The 24,035-nt window shown below is 39.9% G+C and overlaps 1 protein-coding gene across 1 annotated transcript in view; it reads right to left on the bottom strand.

The window, feature by feature from the left end:
• Positions 1-24,035, bottom strand: part of WDFY4 (WDFY family member 4) — a 128,156-nt gene that overhangs the window by 58,643 nt on the left and 45,478 nt on the right. The window contains exons 21-39 of the mRNA XM_033066622.1: positions 22,694-22,845; positions 22,042-22,153; positions 21,738-21,928; positions 20,079-20,231; positions 19,698-19,771; positions 18,678-18,839; positions 16,463-16,554; positions 15,484-15,583; positions 14,505-14,710; positions 13,765-13,934; positions 13,281-13,406; positions 12,617-12,778; positions 12,307-12,504; positions 11,189-11,306; positions 10,463-10,620; positions 9,786-10,024; positions 7,878-7,987; positions 6,738-6,929; positions 6,056-6,195 (exon numbers count right to left, since the gene is read on the bottom strand). Of these exons, the coding sequence (XP_032922513.1) occupies positions 6,056-6,195; positions 6,738-6,929; positions 7,878-7,987; positions 9,786-10,024; positions 10,463-10,620; positions 11,189-11,306; positions 12,307-12,504; positions 12,617-12,778; positions 13,281-13,406; positions 13,765-13,934; positions 14,505-14,710; positions 15,484-15,583; positions 16,463-16,554; positions 18,678-18,839; positions 19,698-19,771; positions 20,079-20,231; positions 21,738-21,928; positions 22,042-22,153; positions 22,694-22,845 (2,855 nt within the window). The remainder of the gene's footprint in view (positions 1-6,055; positions 6,196-6,737; positions 6,930-7,877; positions 7,988-9,785; positions 10,025-10,462; positions 10,621-11,188; positions 11,307-12,306; positions 12,505-12,616; positions 12,779-13,280; positions 13,407-13,764; positions 13,935-14,504; positions 14,711-15,483; positions 15,584-16,462; positions 16,555-18,677; positions 18,840-19,697; positions 19,772-20,078; positions 20,232-21,737; positions 21,929-22,041; positions 22,154-22,693; positions 22,846-24,035) is intronic.

The raw sequence follows: 24,035 nt of genomic DNA on the forward strand, positions 1-24,035 counted from the left end.
TGCATCATCAATGTACCCACACACAGGGGTGGGTTTCAAAGGGTAAACCTAAAGTGTGGTGTGTACATGTGCTGAGACTTCCACCCTGTATTTATCAGCTAAGCCCAGCCAGTACAGAACCCAGTCTACTTCCAGAGTAACCATCTGTCTGTATGTGTGCATGCATACACACAGCCCTTCCACAGATGATACTGCTGAAGGATAACTTGCAAAAAAGCCACAATGAGAGTCAAGGCATGTTTGTTCTTTAATCCTATCTCTGACAATGGCTGCTGTGACTTTGGGATCATTCATTCAACCTCTTGAGGAATCAGTTTCCATTCTGTTACAGCAGAAGCATTAGGTTTTGCCTCTGAAGTGAAAGGTGAAGCTCTGAATTTGGCATTATGGGGAATAGCAGGGGAGTCTCTTCTTGCCTTCACTTGTTCCTACTCACTGTTTTCTTATTTCTATTTAAAATGTGAAAATCCTACAGGTGTATGTAACTTGGGCTTTATTACCCACTATTATCTAACGCATATGTCCAACAGCCTCAATGCACTAACATTTTCTGTGTGCATTTGAATTATGGTTTTTATTTAAGAAAATTTGCTCTTATAGTCCCTTAGCTGATGAAAGAATTCTGTAAACATCAGTATATGCTTAGAGGTCAGAGTACAGAAAAAAGAAACATCTCTCTCCTGGCCTGTAAAAATAACAGTTTTCCTAAATGAATTAAATTTAAAGGTGACAAGACTATTTCTAGAGTATTTTAGTGCATGTAGTTCAAGCTGCTCTGCAGCAGAAAGCATAAATAGAGCCCAAATAGACACAATCAAACTCTAATTTGGCTAGCAATGATGAGATCAACAAATGAATGCTCACAGACTTCAGCAGAGTTAGCAACCTATACCTCACTTAGAAGAAACATTTAACTCAATCTTGCAAAGATGTATAGGACTTCCCTTAATTTTCTGTTCTTTATTTTTCATTTTAAATTGACACTTCAGTCTTTTGAATTCAAACCATTTCTTTCTGAAATTATTATAAATAAAATGTTAAATAAAAAAACTGGAAGAAAACAGACATATTTGAACCAAGAAATATGAAAAATTATATGTCTACATGATGCCTTGGGTTTCAGCTTTTATATTTTTCAGATTCTCTGCTGCTTAGTGTGTAACTCTGAAACTTCATATTAAGTGTTAATAAGGTCTCTTCTCAGGGTAGTTAGATAAAACAATCCCTTTCTAGCTAGAGAATCAAAGACACCCATTACCCAGAAAGCAGAAACAATGGCGAGAGAAAGGGGACAAATCGGGGCTGAGACTTCATAGCCTGGAGCTGTGGCTGGACAATGGACCCCAATAAGTAGATGAATCAAAACTTATACAAGTGGAGAAACTTGTGACCAGGATCCATCATGGATTTGACTTGGGTGTAGCCCCAGCCAGGCTCTTGCACTGCCCAAAGTGCATCCTTTCAATAAATACCTATTTTATTCCTTCTGATCTGCCTACTCTCTGTTCCAGGTCAGCCTTTCCAGGCATCATATGTATTCAGCAAAGAAAAGAGTAATCTGTCTCAGTGGCTAGCACACATTTCTAGGGTTTTTCTGCAACCAAATCAAACTCCTCTTTCATCCACGTTGACACCACTCAACTCATTTGGCATCAGCTCTGTTATGTGCAAATAAAACTGCAACCAGCAGCTCTTGAAAGATGAGACTTTGGTGCCAACAGCTTTAAACATTAAATTCCACTTGCTGAAATCCTGTATCCAAAGCTTAAGCTTGACCCAGCCACAATCTATAGCTTGAAAGGAAAAAGTGTATTTTAAAACAACATGCAGAAGAAATAACAGGCAACATTAAAATGTGCAATTCAATGAAAGGACTTCACTCCCACAGAAGACCACTGAGTTTAAAAGCACAGGAAAACTCCCTCTGAACAGTTACCCACTCTTGTAAATTCTAAGTAATATCTCTTGTGTCTCAGGTTTTAAGATGAAACTGATACCAATCAAGAAAGAAACTAATTTTGCTAGGATAGGAGATCTACTGTGCACTGTGCTATCACACACCACCTCCTGTAGCAGCCTCTAATGATTTTTAGGGCACAGACAGAGGGGACTGTGAATGTGAGTCAGCCTAAAGACTTGTATTCATCACACAACATTCATATTCCAATTCTCAGCTAAACATTTCTCTTCAATGAATGGGGAAATGATTCCCACTTGTTTCAGAAAGTTCAGTGATTTGTATCACATAGTATGAGATAGCTCTATATTTTATGGTTTCATGCAATTCTTATCTAACACTGACCTGTTGAATTATTTCTTTATGATCTTGTAAACAATTTGAAAATTATAAATGAGCAGCACGTCAGATAAGTGTGTAAGAGGACATGAAAATTTCTTCGTTCAAAGTTAAAGAAACTTTTTTCAGCTTGCTACAGCATGCTGTAATTTAGCTTTGAGCCAGTTATTAAACAAGACAATAATATTATAATGGAAATTGTTTAATATACATCATTAATAGTAAAGTGCCTGCTTTCATTGAAGTAAAAAAAATGTGTGCTATGAGCAGTTTTGAAATGAATATTTGATTCCAAAGTTCCCTTGTGCATTTAATGACATGCTAATTTACATTTTAATTACTTCCTAAGAAATCAAAGCATTTGTTGACAGAAGAACATAATGTCAACTTCACGGTGCACTGTTGGTGGATAGTTAATGAACTTAATTAGATAATTAGTGATGTTAATTATCCTTCTATTATGAAGATAAACATGTTACACAAATGATGCTCTTTTCAAAGAAATATCATTAAATGTTTGCTTGTTTTAACTCAGTTAACTTGAAAAGCTGATAAAAGAACAACTGAGTGATCAGTAAGAAAAAGATTTAAGTAACATTTCTGGCTTTGCATTTGCATGTTGGGAGTCTCTTAGCCTCTTCATTCTGAAGAATGGGATTAAAAAGGGAATTTAAAAAGACCTTTTCTATTTCTTTTCTATTTTTATTTTTAAGTTATATGGGCCTTGGGCATAGAGAAATTAATCAACAAAAAGAGTAGAGGACAGGCACGATCAGGCCCCCTGTAAAACTGAGAAGGCTCTGCATTTCTTGTAAAGAATAACAGCTGTATCTACAGTTCTGAGGCAGTGTGTCAGATGGAAGCATGGTGCTTGTAACCTTGCTCAGGCACTCATCCTAAAGAATCTCAGGACAGCTATGGAGAAGCTCTGACTGGTTTACAGTTGACTGAAATAAAATTGCTACAGTGGTTCTTTGCTGCTTTTGCACTTTTTTTGAGATATCAAAACCAGTCCTGGTCATTGTTAACTTACAAATTAAATACCTATACCAGATTTTGACAGTAAAAATGGGCAGAGGGGAAAGGAGGAAAAAAAGCAAGAGATCCAAAGGCACACTTTGAAACAGGAAAATCAGTGATTTGAAACCTTTGGCACTTCCTGCTGGCAAATTTACCCAAGTCATCACCTGTAAACATAAAAAAATCCAACTTTGTACAGTCCTGCTTATGCTTCTGCATGACTACTCAGACTTCCAAGAAAATACAATTACCAGAGCAGATCATGGCATTTCTACTACCAGAAATGTATTTATACTCTCTCTTCTAAAGGATCATCCTTCCGAGACAAAGCCATAAGCAAAGCATGAGCTAGCACAGTGTATTCAGAAATATTCAGAAAACACAGCTGCGTTTGATGGCTGATTTTCATACCACCAAAAGCAGGAAATTGGCTTTGCTGATGATGGAACATGAGTAAAAGTACAACAGAAGCATGGGGTCTGATCTTTTGTTGGAGTGAATAGTTTGAATTTTGCTGTTTTTTCCAGACGGAGGATTGGCTCAAAAGCACTCTTCCTAAATTGTAAATAATCAAAGGGAAACATTTAAGAGGAGCATTTTGCTGTGGTTTTTTTGCTTGTTTTAATCTGCAGCAAATACTACTACTGCTTCAATGTCTTTCTTTACTTTTCAGTTGATAAAGGAATCAAGTTAATAACCCAGTAAACAACCCATTTCTTCTTTCTACTGGGCACACCTCTGGAATCCTGGGTGAATTTCTGCACTTCTCTCAGTAAGGAGCAAATATTTTTATTTTACTATGGCTTTTAAATTCTTTGTTCCTCACTGTGTAGTTCATGCTGTTATTTTTCCTTTAATCTCCAGGTACCCATTGCTGTAGGACATAAGTCCATAACTGGCAGAGGTGGAGATCATCAGTAGTGATGACAGAAGTCACGGGACAGAAAATGATACAAAATTACATTACAGCACTTTTAAAAGTGATTACCAAAGTCGTCAAACATACAAGTTAAAAATCAAAATACTATTTACTTTTAATGTAACTTTTTAAATGTAAGTGTATGAAGGAAGAGGGCTGTTGAGAGGCAACTCAACATTTTCTTCCTCTTAGATTTCACCTCTCTAAAAAGTGCATCAGACTCTGAAAGGCATGCTGGAGGGAGAAAGGGGGAGAGGGAGAAAGGAAAAGAACATTTGGAACTGTAGCTTCATATCTCATTGAGAAGAACAATTTATCAGAGCTATGGAGCTGTCAGTACTTGACATGATAAGGAATAACACCAAGTGAGTAATGTTTCTTCCAAACCCAGCTCCTTTAATTACAAGCAGCTTCCTTGCAGAAGACAGACAGAAGATGTAGAAACACCAATTTCATGCACTTGTGCCTGAATAATGTCTCCGTGCTGCCTTTTCCAGATGGCAACCTTTTCACTGGAGGAACTAATGATGTGGGCATATTTAGGGAAAAACCAATAACAGAGTCTTTAACCTTCAACAGCAAAAAGCATGTTGTACAAAATGTTCCTTGGGATACATTTACAAATATCAATTACATTGCTCACTGAGGTGTAATCAGCTGTAATAATCAAAATTAATTTTAAAAAATAATTAAACAGACCCCAGGGCAAATAGTCAACACTGTTGTAGTATGACATCATAGTATACATATGTACCTGGGAAGAGCTTTCTCACTCTGTAAGCAGCAAAGTGATTTTAAGGAGTGAGAAGGATTCTGTGGCACGCTGAAAAAACCCTTGCAGCTCAGGAAGGCACTACCAGACACATTAGCTGGGTGTCACAGTCTTCTTGGTCAACATACCTGAAGTGAACCAGCATTACCAGGCAGAAAGCTGCAATCTCCTCCAGCTTGAGCTAGAGGGTTAAGGCCCCCTAAAGTGAGGCTAATAACAGACTCATTGTCTCCTCAGGAGGAAAAAAAAAGACCTTAATATGTTGAGCACCACAGTAACATAAGCTTGGTTTTAAAGCTCTGAATATTCTGTCAATGCGCTTCTGCCCTACCCTATAGCTAATTACTCTACCCCTGTACATGTTAAAAGTAGCATCTATCTAGTGTTTTTTATGTCTGTTTTTGACAATGCTAAGCAAAAGCATGGAAATTGCCCTTTTTTTAGCAAAGAAGAAGGTTAGGCATGGAAAAGAGAGTTCACATCTTCACTGCTGACAGTAGGAATTATGCATATCCTCCAAACCCATCCCTGGATTATATACCAAGACTTGTTTCCCTATCTCTAGGGGCTAAATTAAAATTTTGACCTTTAAAACTTCACATTGAGTAGAAAATAGGACAATACTATGACAACACCTGAGCCTTTGTACTAATTCAGTTCCTGAAAGACAAGGCTTACATAGGGGATGCAAGGCTACAGCAGCAGCAGAGCTGGCATCTCCTCACTTTGCTCCACCTCAAGCAGAGCTGTAAGCACAAACATTCCTGGGCTGCTTAGGTTTTCCAAGTGCCATAACTGGGCTCTATGCAGAAGGCATGCATTATTAGACTGCATGAACAGGCTGCCAAGAGCAGTCCTTCAGGTCACTTATCCTTGTGATTATTTCCAGTAGCCTAGAACAGGAGCCTCAGTTGCTGTCTAGTTTACAACGGAAATGTCAATCCACAGACACATTCAGAAGCCTCCCAAATCCAGAAAAACTCTCCAGAGCTATAGAAAAGGCAGACCAGAAAAGATAGACCCAGAAAATATAAAGGGCAAAATTTACCTCTGATTTGCATGACATTTCCTTTGTGCTTCGGCCAGGTATGAACCTAATAGCTGAAGAGAGGCTTTCACTCCAGGAATTGTGCTTGCTCTGGGATGTGCTTGGCCCTGCTCTATTCTGGAGAAGCTTCTTTTCAGATACTGCAAGGGAAAACAGACAAAAAAAGCTTTTAAGGCTTGAAGTTAAGCCTGTCAGAAAATAGAGGGGTTCTAGCCCCATTACACAAGACAAAACAACATGGCAGTATGTCACTCCAGGTGAATAAATCTCTATTTTTATGAGAAGTGAATTAACACATACTTCTCAAGCTTTTATTTACAAACCTCACAGAGGTCTGCATAGATCAGTTTCATTACACAGGCATGAACTTTGAATCACTGCAGCACTACACACATTGCAATGCCCTTTTTCCAAACATATATATCCTTTCTTCTAAATCTTCCTATGGGCTACAATCATCTAAGGAGATTTCTCTTTCTTGCAGTTCAACATGAGCCCTGTGACACCACCAGGTGATTACAGAAGGGCTGGGTATGACACAAAGTAATGACAGAAATTGAGAATCTGCTTTCTCAGCAGGTGAGGAAAGGTATAACCAAGGAACAGCAGCTTTCCACCAGGCACCCCATTCACCACAGAGCTTTTGCTTACTACAGTGAGTGTTCCATAAAAGAACAGAGACCTAGCAAGTGCTGCCAAGCTTTTGTCATAATTTCTTCCCATAAAGGAGTGATCTCTGTTATCTTCATGTCCCTCTCTTTGTCATTTCCTTTTACAGAAAGATCCATCTTGTAAGTGTCCTCCAGAGCCTGCCGCCTCTGAGAAATGAGCTGCTTCCAGATGATTTCTACTGCTCTCAGAATCTCCTGGTGGACTAGGAAACAAAAGCAAAAAATAAGTCTTCATTTATGTTTTCAAGTCAAGCAACAGGTAAAGCAAAACCATCTCATTTGGAAAAGCACTGGTCCAGAGTAACTGCTGGAGTCATTGGAGTTGTTCCTTTTTGCCCACTGTCTCCATAGATTGTAGGTAGATTAGTTAATCTAATACAGAAAACAACAGGACATTGCTTTTATATTTCAACTCCTTGAAAGAAACAAGCAGGAGTGACTTGTGGTTTTAACTGGTTTCTACTTTGGAAAATCATTTAATCAGAATTTTGATGATCTTATTATCATATATAGAATGCTAAAGCACATAAAGAGCATCCCTTTATGTTGCCAAACATCAGTGGAGACAGAAGGACAAAGGTAACCAAGTTGTGTAGCAATTTGATACAGCAGGAGGATACTGTACAAGGAAGTGCTGAGTTGTTTTGCTCTATTTTGCTCTATTTCCCTGCAAACCAGACTGATTTGTTTGCATTTTAACCAAGCTAATACATATTAAAAAATAAAAATAAAAAAAAAAAAATCAAAACACTGCTCTGCTGCAGGATTCAGCTGACCACACAGAATCCAACCCAAAATTTTTTGTGTTTCTCTGAAATGCTCAAATATTTCTTTCTGCCTGTAACAGATACGGGCTACAAAGAGAGCTACAAATAGTATATGTATGTGGCACCTTATACTTGCCATAACATGGAGGAGAGCTCTCCAAACTGATACTCACTGCTCCTGAGGATGCTGGGTGTGACTTTTGAATAAAAAGGCTTGAGGCAAATACAAGTAATTTTTTAGCACAACTGTCTCTGTGCTGTGCCTGCAGTGCCTGTACACCAAAGAGGAAACGAATGGCACTTGCACAAGCTGCTCTGAGACTACTGCTTGAGACAGGTATTTTCCTTCTCTGTAAGCCACAGACAACACGAGCCATAAATTACCATCATCTGGAGTGGGCAGGCTGCCCTTTTCCTCTTCACTGGGTGCAAGGAAAATCTGGTGATAAGAAGCCAGCTTTGGTTTTGCATCCACCCCAAAACCTTCTGAACAGCTGTGACAAAGGGGGAGAAAAATAAAAAAGGGACAGGTGAGGAAACTAGACTTAGAACAAACTGAGGACAGTGAAAGAGCTACAGGTGTTTCTGCACATCCAGTCCTACTTGACTCATTTAGAAGATGAGTATTTTCAGGTTTGAGAGCTTATACAAGTCATGTAATACCACGGAATTTTCAGCAAGTGGGAACTTAACAACTGCCAGTCTGGTTTTCAAAGCAGTCATCATGACTCTGTAGATCACTCTCTTGTATGTGCCTTACCCCTGCACTTTACTGCACTTCTCTCTACCATTCACCCCACTTAGACAGAACACAGGGCTGTCCTGATGCAGCCAGTCTGCATCCAGCCTTCTTGCACCTCCCCTGGGCATCTTGTACTTTGTACTTTACACTGAATTCCTTTCCTAGAGGAATCTGCCACTGTGTGGAAAGCAGTGTCTTACTGTACCCTACACTTGAACAGCTTAGTCTGAGGTTTTTGTATCAATGATGATTCATTCAGTTTCTGAAGCACTCAGCACAAAAAAGCTATAAAATTAGCAAAATAGATACTGTTAGCATGTAGATGTGATTACTGAGAGCATCACCCTGGCCAAGAGAACTTCTTTGGGATTGGAGTCTGTGCCACAATCTACAAGTCAGGAGGTAAAGGACACTAGGAACATCAGTATAGCAGTAATAATTACCAAAAAAAAAAAAAAAAGAAAAAGAAATAGGCTTGCTTAAGGTATCCAGACAATCTGGAATTTGCCACAGAACTGCCGTCAATAACAGCATATACAGCCACTAGTAACACACTAAGTTCTTTCAATTCTGAACAGGCTCTACTGGGAGAATCAAATCCTTGGGTATGCAAAGGATTTTTTGTTTCTGATCTTCTTTAAAATACCACAGTTCTGATACCCTGGACTTGCTATGTTTAGCTCTTGGATAACAAACCATTCTGTACTTCAGTTTTTTAAAAGAAGTTTTTGCTCTTACTCCATAAAAGCAATCCTTAGCCTATCTCAACAGGTTTGGTGTGGAAATTATTATCTGACTGCAATAAGAACATCCAGAAAAGACTTCAGGAAGTGCAGCTCATTTCTGGTGTGATACTGTATTAATGGATTCAATTCAGACCATCAAAGCAGTACAGAAAGTTATCATTGAAACAAGAAATATTAAATTGAAAAATGCTCCTGCCAATATGTGATTTTTTTAAACAAAACTAAGCTTCCAAGCTAACTCCCCAGCTTACATTAGCAAGAGTACATCTGTTATAGCAACATCTGTAAGAATAGCAAACATGGGTATGGATGTTCTAGCCCTACCCAGTGGCAAAGGGCAAAAGTCCCAATGTCAGAGCAACTAAAATGTTGCAGCTCATATCCAAATAACAATAACACAAAGATCACAAGATCCATGCACACTTCTATATATGTTTTAAATGTACCCCCACACAAATGACTGCTGGATCAGAAAAAACATCTCTCTCAATTACCCCATGCAGATGTCTTGGAGAATGACCACCTACAGGATTGTGGAGTGATCCTAACCCACATCCCAGGAAGATTGCCAGATGCTCATTTTCCTGATGGGCTTGTGAACCAGCTCCCCTGAAATCAGTTCAAGCTTGTTAACTGCAGTTACTACTCTGAAGTGAGCAGGCTGCTGGAATTGTCGCATTCTCAGCTTCCAGTGATTGCCCAGACTGGACATTGCCTAAGTTATGTGACATCTCCCCCTCTGCACCCATTTCCATAGGTACAGCACAGAGATATAAGGAAACAGAACAAGATGAACATTTGTACCTGCCCGAGTTCAGCTGGCAAAGGCAGTACATCAGGCAGATGACAAAATTACTGTTTGAGTTGTAAGTTGCAAAAACAATGTCCCACTGCTCTTGCAGAACAATGAGAGTATTCAGGACATTAAACTGTTCAGGCAGTGACTGTTGTGGTCTGGATAGGCAGTATAGGATGGCTCTGTTTAGGCAGCTGTACAGGGCACTGATGAAAACTTCCTTTTGAGAAGCAGAGCTTTCTAAGACCTGTGAAAACACAAAACAGCAGAGTACTTGGCTTGCTCCAAGAACTTTCTCCCCAAGGATCCACTCTTCCCACGTAATTTAAGCGTTGGAAATTTATTTCAGCAAAATGCCCCTGAACTGCTACATAAAAATACTATTTTTCTGTATTTCTGCTAAAGTCCCCAGAACTGTGGAAGACATTAATTTATCCCAGTTCAGCAATGTGTACACAGCCAACAGTGTCACAAAAGAGTTAACTATCCTTTCTTTTTGCTGTAGCATCTATCTGTAATTATAATTTACAGCTGTTATGTTCTCATGCAAAAAAAACAGGAATAATAACAATCACCAAATGGATTACAGCCATCTTCTTCAGAATTGCAGAATCACGACTTCAGTGTAAAAAACCAGCATGTTACAGCATGTTGATAGAAGTTGGGGAGGAAAAAAGTGACTCACCCACACAATCTGTTTGGCAATGAAGATCAGGATTTGCTTGGGGTCAGCAGCAAACATTCTGCTGTTCAGTTTCTCAACCAGCTTCTGAACAAAATAAGCAATATTCATCATGGATAGGGGTGCAGCTGATTCTGAAGCACCATGAGGATCACTGCTCCCTGGAGAGGATATAAAAGGGTTGATTATTCCATAACAAGAGGAAATTTTAAAAAAGGTGAAATGTGAGATTGCCAGAGCTGAGAAGGAACATTCTCATGTCCTAATATCTCAGAGATGGGACATGTCTAAGACTCTAGGTATAGCAGAAACACCTTACTCAGCCTGGAAATGACAGCTTCATCTTAAGGATGGAACCAATCTCACTAAAATGCTGTAATGAAGAACTGTTTTAACTAACAGCTCAAAGGAGACCAGCAACAACTAAGTTAATGGGACTGCTTCCAGAAGCATTCAAGGATAAACCTAGGTTTCTTCCTACATACTCCCTTCTCAATATTCAGAATCTCTTCCAAAAAAGGAAAAAAGGAAGAGGCTCTCCATAAAAATTATAAAATTACAATAACTTATGCAAATTGGCTTACAGCAAGATGGAATGGAACCTGAGCTGAGCTGGACTGTCCTTCTAGCTATTGTTTCCAAACCTTTTTAATAATTACACCTACATGCTAAATATCAGTTAGCATGATATTTAAACAATAATTAAATGATCTGTTTCTCACCACGCACCTCTTGGTCTTGTTTTCCCCTCGCCTTGGCTGGCAACTTGAAAGACATCCATAGCAGACAGCAGAACTTTTGTCTGAAAAAGTCTCTTCTGCTCACTGGTGGCACCTTCTGGATAAGCCTACACAGTGATGGCATACATATTAGTACAGCAGGAAAATGGAAAATCTGACTCCACTTTCAGCAAGAGTGCATATGTGGACAGCTGCTGGACAACAGATGAGATGGCAGAACTTCATTCCCAGCTGGAAAACCAGGAAATCTTGCATAGGACTACACCATCTAGCTGACTGCCAGCACAGTCACCCTCTGCACACTGAACAGAAACAAGGTTTTGCAAAGGGCCAGAATTTGGCTCTTTGGGAACAGGTGGTTCCCAAGAGGTCTTGTGGTCAGAGACTTTGAGCTCCATTAGCAGGCTCAGGATTCAGTCAGAAATCCAAACTCTCTTTTAACTGTGCCAAACCTTGGGATAGTATATGTATGTCAATCTTCAGGGAACTGTTGCTCCACAAGAGGATTTAACTCAGTACAATTACAGTCAAGCTTATGTTGATTACTATTCATATTACTAAGTTAAGTCTGCATCAGAACTCACATTTGGGATACCTGAACTATTGACAATTTGGAGCTGAAGCCTGAATTTTTCATTTTCCCCTTTTTCAGACTACTCTGATTCTCCTCCAGAGTGCTTTGAGTGGTTGAAATCTATTATCCAGACTCAGCTGTTACAGCTCATATTGATCTGTATTTAAAGTGGAGACAGGAGTTTTTTTGTTTATTTGAGAACTGAGATTTTTTTATCTCACAAATTGGTACACAGGATGCTCCATGTGAATATTTCTGTTCTTAACAAATTCAAGGGGGGTCCTAATGCAGGTACTTCTAAGGAAAAGAGATTTTTTTTCACACCTTTCTTCAATATTAAACATTGCCTGGAAAATGTCTTTTATGTTTTCCAGGGACAGCATTTTCTTAGTTCACATTAATGCAGAGGAATTAGAGAAATCCTTTCCTTTTGCCACTGTTAGCTCTTTTTTTACTAGGTCACTAGCAGGATATGTCCTGTCCTTCCACCCCCAGTGCAAGGTAGAACAGCAAAGCCTGCTGATAGGAGAAACCTCAAGAAGCAGCTCCAGGGGATGTCCTTGCTTGTTTGCTGGGATGTTGAGAAGACTGTCCATCAGGAGGACTCGCACAAAATCCCACACTTGTTTCTTGGCAGGGTGTGGCAGGAGTGGGAGAGAGGAGGGATCAGCACAGCCTTTCCCTTCAGCAATGGCTGGACCATCAGGAGTCAAAAGGCCTTCAGTGCCACCCTGTGAGAGCAGACAGCAAAACATTTTCGCTCAGTCTACTGTAAATTGATTTTTTTTTTCTCAGTGACCCATCTCTGGTCTGAAGGGCTTATGCTGGCTCCTATACACATACCTTGGGTGGTTCTGAATGAAAAGCAAGCATAGCCAAAGTTTTCAAGAAGTCAGGACAGTGCCACACGGGGTCCTGTGTATAACTGTGATAGATCAAGCGCAGAAACTCGATAACATTCCCTGGATAGGCAATTGCCCAGGAGGCTTCTGCATCTGCAATAGGCTGAACAGACAAATGTGCATCTGATCAAGGCAGCTTTCCTCTCATTCATGAAAACCTATCTTTGTTTCCTCTTTAGGTATTCCTAAACAAACATCACACAGCCACAAAAGTCACACAAGGTGCCAGTAGCCAACTCCCACCTTGAAGACTGAAGATACACCCAACCAGAAAGGTGACATATCATCATCAAAATGAAAAAAATGTACTGCTGTGGCCAAGATCTGTCTGTGGTCTCCCTTAAACATGAGTCCATCACATCCTGTGCTACATAACCAGGGCAGCAGTTGTGTCCCTTGGAAGTCCTGCTCACTGTCATGTCCAGTACTGCCCTCTGGGGCAGAGCAGGGGTTACAGGTAAAGGGGGTTACAGGTAAAGGGGGTTACAGGTGAAGGGGGTTACAGGTAAAGGGGGTTACAGGTAAAGACTGCCACCAGCATCTCTCACACCTGGGCTCTTCATTCAGCCATTCCCACTGCACTGGCCTTGCACCAAAACACCTACCTTGTCCACAGTGAATCTAACCATTTCCAGCAGTAACACTGCTGCCTCTGCACACAACCCAAACTTGGAGACATTCTCTGTAAGGTGGTTCTGCAAGAGCCACTGCAGCATAGACTCAAGATCTTTCTACACAGGAAGAAAGATACTTCATTAAGAGATGGGAATTATTTAAGATACATCAAAAACAATGCCTGCTGTCTCTACATCAGAACAAAACCAACATGTGTCTACCTCCAGCAGCTCTTTCCTCTCCTATTAAATTTTTAACATTTAAAACCTGCATGAACAAGGTTGTTCTGAGCATAAATTTTCTTAAATCAAAGTTAACTTAACTTAATTTTAAAAATATGAATAGTTTTCATTATCACAAAACCCAAGTAGGGTTAACTTCCCTGAAAATCCCCTCATGGAAGAAGGCATAAAATATCAAAATAGTAATGGAGTAGCAGCTTCAGGTGATTGTCTGCTATTATTTTTTTCATACCTTGACAGCTTCAGGTGGATCAGACTGTGGCGTTGCCAGAAAGAGCTCTGCCACAACCAAGTAGATCTCAGGGATGTGAACATGATCAGTAAGACATCTTTGCAATACAGAAAATCCAAAAATTAGGAAGTAGCCATTGTCAGGAAGTGGAGGATGACTTTTTAAATTATCTTTAAAGAAAAAAAAAAGGAAAGTGTCTAAAAATAAATGTCGTATCAGCAGAAGGATTACTGACACAACTTTATCCTCATTTGTCTCTGTCCCAGAACACTCAGTAGTCTGCTAGTCTGCAGTATGAACAGTTTAAAACATATCCCTGGACTAATAGATAACAATTTTTCCCACTATCACTTTTGTTAAAGGACCTTATCCATGAATTATTCTTCTTCCTTTCTCATCCCTTTCTCAGAACCCCAGGTCTAATTATCAAAAAGTAGCCTGAACAAATCTTTAAGAAGCAAAAGTTTTCAGAGCACAAGTTGACATCTGAACACCTTACAGGCTTATCAAGTGCCCTGACTTTGTGCAGATCCTGCAGATGCTAATCAGAATTGCTAATTCCCTGCAAAGGCTTTCCACTTTCCAGCACAGAAATGCTGAAGCACCAGAACAGGTTTGCCCTAGAAAGTAATTTAAACTCTTGGTCTACCGAGATCAGTGGGAATTCTCCTATCATGTACACAGTTATCTTCTCTCACTGAGCTGGATCAAGGCAGCGATTTGGGAACACTAACACATACCTATCAGAATACTCAGCCCTGCAGAGCTGTTCTCCAGCCAACGCCCAGCCACTATCCCCTCCTTGAATTTGTTCAGCAGCAAACGATCGTGGAGGAAGCACAGCAGCAGTTTGATTCCCAGGACAACTGTGCTGAAGTGCAGGTAGCTCTGTGTGAACAGCAGAAACCAGTCTGGCCCCAGTGCCAAAAATGTCTTCTCCTTTTCCCTAGGACAAACAGGTAAATGAAAATGAAGGGAACATGATGGAAGACAGAAAGGAAATATTATTTAAAATTATCTTGAAGTTATTTAGAAGCTCATGTTTCTCTAGGAAAAAAAAATCATATTAAAGGTGTACCACAACAGAGAATCACAAAGATTTAACAAGACTCATCCACACAGCTGAAGTCATTCAATTCCTGCTACATCTAACCTTGTATTACTGTCAGCAAAACAGTTCCCCTTCTGAGAGTGTGTACTGATAACTGAGGCAAGCTACATCACAGACTAGATCTTTCAAGTTATGAAATTCAAAATTCTGGTTTGAATTTTCAAGTTCAAGATGTGCACAGTTGCAGCTCCCAGCTATGAAATCTGCCTTTCAGTTATGAAAGGTAGAGTTATAATAACAGCATTCTCATGGTTATGATAGAGGGGTGCAAGTAATCCCACACTGGACTGACTTGATTTTCAGAGACAGATGGGATTTCTTCAATGCCTACTATACAGAAGAAACATCAATATCCAAGTTCCCCTTCACCATACTTCCTGAAAACATGAGACTTTTTGCAAAATGGAAATCAGATGTGTGATCAGACCACACAGCTGTGTTAATGCCAGATAAATCATGGACAAAAAAGCCTCTCTGAAGCCAGTCTGCACTTACTTAGTATTTGTTGAAATTCAAATATTATCTGTATGTTTAGTCCTGGTTAAGCACCAGGAAGAAGAAAAATCTGGAAGACAGAGACACTTAAAATCCTAAATGTTTCTACTTACTCAGAGGACAGGTGAAGTTTGTCTGAGCGTATTACATCCAACAGCATCTTCAGTAGCTGGTTTCGAAGACAGATTGTCTTTCCAGATGTTTGGTTTGAGGCTACAAATATCAGAAAGTAATAAAGAGTAATGAAGAGACAAAACATGTTCCATTGCTTTGATGAACAATTTTGTTTGCACCAAATTAGCCTTGCAGAAGTACTTATATCAGGGGTTTTTGGAGAGTAAGATGATGCAGACATCAAATTTTAGACGTAAGGATTCCTGCTAACATAAGAAACAACCTGAGCTAACATTGCCAAAGTCCTCTCTTTAGAGTTATTTAAAACTTGTTCAGACTGCATGTTGAACAATAACTCACAGGAAGCAATCTCAGGTTCACTAGAAAGGGAAATGTAAGCAGGCAATCCGACTTGTATTGCCTAGTTGAGATGTCTATATACAAACTACAGTTACCAGGGTCTCCTTAACATCATCTGTTGTTTAGAGGTGCAATAACAATAAAGCCTCAACTGGCAGATCACAGTGAAAGGCCCAAATGACTGGATGTTCCTCCACCTGAACCTATACTTTAAGAGGTGCAGAGTTCAGCATTATTATTTGCTAAAACTGTAAGGGTAGTAAAGTCTTCACAGAAAATCCAGGAAGCCTATTGAAATTTTATTCCTTGCAACAGCCCAGTAAGTTAGTTTGGGGGCAATTTCAATTTAATGTCCTTTCTCTCTGTGTATATCTGAAATCCAGCATTGTATCAGCTCTGGACAATGCAGTCACCGTTCTGCTGGTTTATTAGCAGAGAGAACAAAAGGGTCATCTCAGTGCAGCCTGTCCCTTTCCACACGAAGAAATCTGAATTTTGCATCTTCCTGCCACAGGGGGCAGAAGCTCTAATGCTGCAATTAGGATTCATCAGGTTCTGGGGAAGGAGGCAAATACTGTAGTTATCTATTACAACACATACCCCAAAGGCAGCCCTCACCTTCAGTGGGCCTCTCAGCCACACTATCCAGGTAAATCTGATTTTCATCCACAGTAGACGGTTTCAAGGTGTAAACAAGGAACAATCCAATCCTAGCAGAGGAGTGAAGCAGTTGTGGTCAACAGAAAGATATTAAATTAAGTACTTGGAGATTGTATGCAAAGCTGAGTACTGGTTAACGACGATATAACAACCATCATTAGAAATTCTAGTCACTTCAGAAACAGGATGAAACCTTCATAAATTAGGAAGTAAATTAAAAGGTCACAGATTGTGCTGTGTGGGAAGGTACCACAAGGATCATCAAAATCCAACTCCTGGCCCCCAGCAGGACACCCCAAGAGTCACACCTGTGCTAGAGCATTGTCCAAATGCTTCTGGATGTCTGTCAGGCTTGGTGATATCACCACTTCCCTGGGGACCCTGTTCCAGTGCCTGACTACCCTCTGGGAGAAGAAGCTTTTTTCTAATGTCCAGCCTAAACCCCTCCTGACAACTTCAGGCCATTCCCTCAGGTCCTGTCCCTGTCACCACAGAGCAGAGGTCAGTGCCTGTCCCTTCTCTTCCCCTCACAGAAAGCTGTACCTGCAGTGAGGTGACCTCAGTCTCCTCTTCTCCAGGCTGAACAGACCCAGTGAACTCAGATATTCCTCATCTGGCTTCCCCTCAAGGCCCTTCATCTTCACGACCTTCTTTGGATGCTCTCTAATAGCTTGATATCTTTCTTATATTGTGATGACTGAAACTATCTACAAATCTAAGTAAAACATATTCTGCTATGGAAATGTTTTCTCTATCTACTTTAAAGATCTTTTACCAAGAGGAAAGGAATACTGAGTAAAGCACTCAGTTTATATACAAGATTCTGAGCAGCCTGTGGCATTCCAATATCAGTGTTATCACCACTTGGTTTCCAAGCATATAGAGGAGAACAGAGAAACCTTAGCAAGTCCACTGTGAGGAGGACAGTAATTTTTTCACCAGTAATTTGCTTTAGCACATTACCTGGTCCTAAGGACAGAAAGATGAATGTGATAAATCACATTTAGTGAAAGTGCTCAATCTCCTCTGCCCACAAGAAGGATATTTCTTAAGGGACATAACACCAATTGTTCTGCAGGAATGGCCCACACAGTAATTCCCTCTAGAAGTCCAAATTTGGGACCAGCAGAAACTCCAGCACCTCCAGTGCTGCTGAGAGCTGGAGCTAAAAGGACAGGGACTGTGTCCACTCTCTCAGCACTCAGGATTGACAACTGATCATATTGCCATGGAATAACAAGTCATGATTGTTGAACAAAAAATGCTCATTCACACTCCTTACAACAGGACAAATTTGATACACTAAATCCATGGCTCTCACCTGTCTCACCACCTATATGAAAAAGAACAGACAAATTCTTACAATCCCAGGGCAGGAATATACAGACAGGTAATACATAGCCAGGAGCACACATTCACAAAAGAGCTGGCAAGCACCAAGTTGATGTATTGGCTTACTCCACAGTTAACAATTACAGGTGCTCATACTCTCCCAACAGAGCAAAAGGCAGAGTCCACAGATTTGACACACAACTCTGTTTCTGCATTTTATTAAAAATAGAGCTTTAGAAACAGAGCTTCCATCTGTGCAGTGCATTTCCCTGGGAATTAGGTGGCTGTAGACAGCATTATGTGGACCTTCCTCAGTTCAAAGGTTACAGGCTGATGCAATTAGGCTGGGAATATAAAATGAAGCAGTGCTTCCATTCTGTGAAGAGCAAACAAGGATTTAAATGCTAAGCTTCATGAATTCCTGACTAACATAACTGATTGAAATTCAGGAACAAAAAGGATTGTTACTGGGATATAAACCAAACCAACAAGATTAGGTACACAGTTCTTTGGGGCCAAATTGTAATACTGTAGTGATACTTTAGGGACAAGGCTTTAATGAAACCAAATATTAAGGACATATTTGAGTAATCCCAGTTATACCTACAGAACTGTCTGTGCCACCATTATAACAGCCATCACCCAATTCACCTTCACATAAATATAAGGTTGGAGTGAATGAAAAAAGTTTTTATCAGTTTTTCAGCAGGGGATGCTGCAGTTGCCAAAGATCTGGTGTTCTACTGAAGACAAGGTGAGGGAAGCTCTACTGTCGAGCTGTCTCCAGCTCAGCTATAGCTCATCTGCAATCTGAGGAGAAGCTAGAGACCTTGAAGGTTACCTGAGAACATCCCTTGTATTAAAGTATCCTAACAAGAGGTGGGACAGGATAGTGCAGGCCACAGTGATCTTGGAGCTGCTGATTTCAGGATCATTGAACAGGAAAACAAGCTTGGGCACCATCTGCACCTGGTAGGCAATTGCAACATTCTGACGTGCATCTCTGTAAAAAAAAGCACAGGGACTATTAAAGGCTTCTACTGGAAATGACCACATTTTCCGAGTTCCAGCTAAAAGGACTCTCAGGTTGCACTGATACTTCTCACTTTTGGCTTCTAACATTGTCTTTGTAACATTTGAAACACTTGAAGTGTTGACATATTGAATATACATGTTGAACATGTGTCAGTGATGGAGATCTGAAGACTGCTTTTTGTGTTCTACTCTTCTCCTCTGCCCTCTCCCAAGAAACTCCTGCATTCCAACAAGTTCAAATAAAACATTTTTGCATTTTCAAGCAGTGAGCTGGTAGCAAAATATGCTATTCCTGTAAAACTTAGCAAGGGGCACCAGACAGCTCTGCACAGAGCTTTCTGCTACCAAAAAGCAGGAATCTAGCTTTACTCATCCCCTCTGCCATGCTTCCTCTCTTTAGATACATTTAACTCCAGTCCAGCTGATTAATATTGATTAAAGGGTTATGTTTTGATTTTAAAAGCAACTTCCATAATGAATTTTAAATATTAAATTTAAATAGGAAATAATTTAAAAAAAAATATTTCATCGTCAATTCAAACATTCAGATTTCCCCTCCCCAGCACATATTTAAGCTTTCATTGTACAGCAGTGATTCCACATGAACCAGGTAACTGGATATCTTTTCCCAGTCTGGCCCCAAAGTCATCTCAGGGGCTGATCAAACCACTAACTCCAGGCTTGAAAGAGCAATACAGGAATGATTCACTCTCAGAATCCACTGATTCCAACTGGGATTAGACCCTTCATATCCACCTCAGAGCTCCAGCTTCTGGTTACAGCTGAGTCTGGCCCACAGTTTTGTGACTCAAACACATGTTTATACCTGGAGGACTGCAAGATCTCCACAAGATGGGAAAGAAGAGCAAGATCGAGATTGTCTGGAGCTTTCATCCAAAGCTGAAAGACAAAGGAAAGCAGAGTTTTACTGCTCTGCTGAGCTGTGAGAGCAGTAGCTGCATCAGAGAAACAGTTAAAACCAGTTTAGGGAGGAGAACATGAGAAACTTTCATTTTTCTGTACTGCAGCCTGCAGGCACCGGGAAGTCCCTGCTGGGGCAGGGAAGTGTAGCTCCAGTTCTATTCCTGAAGAGTAGGCAGAATACACAACCCCATCCCAAATACTGGATCCAGTAGATGCTGTGAACAAAGCAAACCTGGTACTATAAAGCCATCTTTACTACACAGAGTAACATGAACAGTTTTACCTCAAAGTTGCAGAGATCGTGCTGGAACGCACTACAGTTCTTGATGACAGAAGACTCAAAGCCCAGCTCAGTTGTGCCCACTAGGGAGAACAGTAACTGTAAAATCCTGTTGTTGAGCAGCTGACTTTTCCTCTTCAATAGATAGCTCAGCAACTGAAAAAAGGAGAATGAGTAAGTATCTGCCAACTAGAAATCTGTATTTATAAACTAACATATAACACTTCTCTTTAATTCAAGACCCGCATAGAGTTTACTCAGGTGTAGCAGTTGTGCATGCATGCATTTTGCATAAGCATCAAGAAGAAAAAGAAGATTTCAGTCCAGACATAAAATTTCATGCAGAAAGTGTAAGGATGAATTTTTGAAGGAACTTGGCAACTCTGTGGCATCGAACAGGAGGAAAATACATGCCATATTATGCTGTGTAAAATTTTTAAAAAGCAGCAGACAAATATAACTGTAAATAACCACAGTAGGTGTTCTATGCTATTCTTCATGGATGTATTTTTAATTGCTTACAAATGGTGTTAATTTTAAAAAATATTCATTTTTACCTCCCCAAATGAAAAACATTTGTGAAACATTGCCAGTTTCTCAACTGAGCCTACCTTTGATTATCCAACAGTTTCCACATACTGTGAGAAGAATACTCAGAAAGACATTACATTTTGAACAAGTTGGGAGGAATAGAAATTAATTTGAAAGTACATATCAAGACACATTTATTACTTGGCTGTTAAAAAAAAAACTTCACTCCATTGCAATATGATGATCAGTGACATGGAGAGAACACTATTTAGCAAAAAATCAAAATATACACATACACAATATAAAGACAGGCACTGACCCACAAGAAAGGACTGGACAAGCAATATCTAAGTAGGATAAATATATTCATATAAATAGCGATCAATTTATGAACAATTTGCATGTTGGGAAAATGGAAAGTTTGTAATAAATCATTCATGAAACCCTAATGTTAAGAGTCTTGTTTGGAACCTTCTATATTAAAGAGTCTTCTCTGTTCCTTCAGAGTTCTCTGCTTCACCTACATAGCTCAAAGTAAATGACACGAAACAAACTTCATACTTGAGCCTCAATCCATCCAATATTACATATATTACTTTACATACAACCAAAATCTTCAGCTTTCAGGTTTAATGTGGGATGGACCTAATCAATGAAATTCAGGCAGCTCTTATTTATATCAGCATACACAGTGAAGACTGAGGCATAGGAATTCACTGTCAGCCCAACCCTGAGCAGTCTGGAAAGGGGAATCTTAGGCTGTATGAGCCAAGGGGAGGAAGAAAAGCTGCTTGAGAAGTGGTCTTTGTGTGTGGGATCAAGTGTGTTGGTAAAAGCTGAAGAGGGGGTCAGTCAAAAATTTGCTGCACTGGTTTATTTAATTAAATCATGTCTGACGAAGAGGCATCTGTCTTCATATTTCCTTCAGCAGATAAACTGTTACAGAGGTTCCCAGGAACTGTAAGCACAGGATGTAGAGCATGATCCTAAATCCCCCTCCCAAATTACAAAGTTCAAACCACAAGTGGCTATAGCCAGGATATGTTTGGTTCATTCCCATCGATAGATTTGGGGATGAATATCTACAAGAGAAAGGCTATAACCAGGATGAATGAACAACAGTGTGCCTACCTGGTATCCATGGATGTGCCTCATCAGTTTTTCACTCAAGGGGCTGCTGTTGAGGATGGAGTTGAGGACTTTGACAGCTGCATACATGGTGTGGTCATCACGGGCCATAGCAATGAGACCCAGGAGAATGGCAGGGCCTCCAACAAAGTTCAGGCTGGTAGCTGCTGGAGAGGACTGGAACACTCTCACCCCTAGGAAATTGCAGTGTTACTCTACCAGGAAGTTGCACAGACTAGATCTGTTATTGGACAGCAAAAAGCTCCACTCTTAAAAGAAGATTAAACATTAAGACAAGTGCATTTACCATATTGGCCCACAGCAACTGACCCAATAGTCCTCAAGGAACCTGAGAGGTGTCCAGCAGTATTCTTAGCTAGGAATATTGGAGTTGAACTGTCTCGAGAATTAATCCCAATCTAAAACAGATAAAGGGCATTTTAAGAAAAACTTTGGTAGTACCAGGGACACTAAAAGTAACAAATGCATGCTCTAATACTTTAGATTATTTTATTATTTTAGGCTAGGAAAACCATTTTTTTTAATAAAAAGTTGATTGTAAGGACAAATATTCACCCACCAACATCCCACAATGCCACTACTTTCACATATCAATAGACCTGGTGTTAGCAAGAATGGCAGAACGGCATGTGAAAAGTCCTTGTGAAGGCATTAAGATAACACAGACTGAAACAAATTACCATAAAACCTGAAAATTATGGCTTCTGTTCCTGTTCCAAAAAATGCTTTTAGCATTTTGCTCACAACTGTCCAATCTATTTCTCTCCAGAGGTGAAAATTATCCTATGAGTAGATCAAAGTTAAGGAATGGAAAGAATGTAAAAAGAAGGGAAAAAAAATCACTGAAGGTACACAGGCAATACAAAGTCAGAAACTTGGCTCTAGTAAACTGATTGGAAACTAGAGAAAACTTGTTTAAGACAAGGGGAAATGGTGACCTCTTTGGCAATCAGCCGACCATCCACTTCATTGTAAGAGCTCTTTATGTCTTGGACTGTAGTGAGAGATGAGCACACGGCATTGATTCCAAAAGAAATCTTATCTTCTGCCACCAGAGGTGCAATAGTATGATCACTGCACTGGTCCTCACCTAAAACAAGAAAAACTGTCAAAGTCTGAAGGATCTTCTCTTGTTCACTATGCAAGACAGCAGAGAGGCTGATGAAAAATAACTGGAGGAACCTGATGCTTAGGAAAAAAATTTACTTTGTCTTAACTATAAGCAGAAAAAAGCATTCACCCTCTGCAGCTTGCATCACCAGCAGTTGTGCTTGGCTGTGTCTTCTGGTCGCTGCTTTGCCTTGATTCTACATCCTCTCATAACATCTCATGAAGCTCATAAATGTCCAGAATAAAATCTCTCTCTTTCCACACAATATAAACAAACTTTCTGGAAATAGAAAACATTTCAGAGGCCTTCTGTGTTTCTGGTAACTTCATTGGTGTATCCAAAGCAAAGATTTGTGTGGAAGGAGAGCAGAGGCAAAAGTTAAGAGCAGCCAATTCATATTCGGGAAGTTTCTAAAAAGTACCAGGTTCAGCAGTTTAATATGAAATTCTCATATGCATTTCTTTAAAGAATTTTCTATTCCTGCTCACAATTGGAAAAACTATGTGTACCTCTATTAAAAAAAAAAAAAGCCAAGTTGCATTTTTGACAACTTTATAGACTGGGAAAATAGCTGACTTACAAAACTATTTACTAGTGCTGGTGACACAGCACTTCCAGGCAAAAAATTAGTTCACATGCCACATGAAGATTAAATAAAATGCTTCAAGAGTGTGTCACTATTTTCCTTCCAGCAGGACTTGGTCTGCAGACTAAGCCTCTGCACAACTGCAGCTGATTAGCAAGAAGCAATGAGATAGTGGGGAGACAGGACACAACACTGCCAAGAATTCCCTCTGCTGCTTGCAACAAGATAATAAATCCATTTTAATGGAAAAAAACCCCATAGTGTTTGGGGGGGATTGTGGTAAAACTTTTTTAAAGTCAAAATTTCTATTTACCTAAGTTCCTTTGGGTGTTTTGATGGAATAGGGAGAGAGCAGGGAAAGAGAGAGATCATTTCACAATTAGGAGATAACATATGTTGCTCTCAGATTTCCCTGAAACAGGGCATCACTAGAGTCAGATGGCCACAATCTATGATTACTACTAAACCTGGAAAAAACCGTGCAGAAAACAAGCCCCTCAGACTTCATAAAGACTCAATAATTCAAAAAATCAAATCCTTCTGACTTCTACAGGTAATGCTTTTATTTCAGAGCTGTACTTTG

The sequence above is a fragment of the Catharus ustulatus genome, chromosome 8, assembly GCF_009819885.2.
Source record: "Catharus ustulatus isolate bCatUst1 chromosome 8, bCatUst1.pri.v2, whole genome shotgun sequence".
In the NCBI taxonomy this organism is placed as follows: domain Eukaryota; kingdom Metazoa; phylum Chordata; class Aves; order Passeriformes; family Turdidae; genus Catharus; species Catharus ustulatus.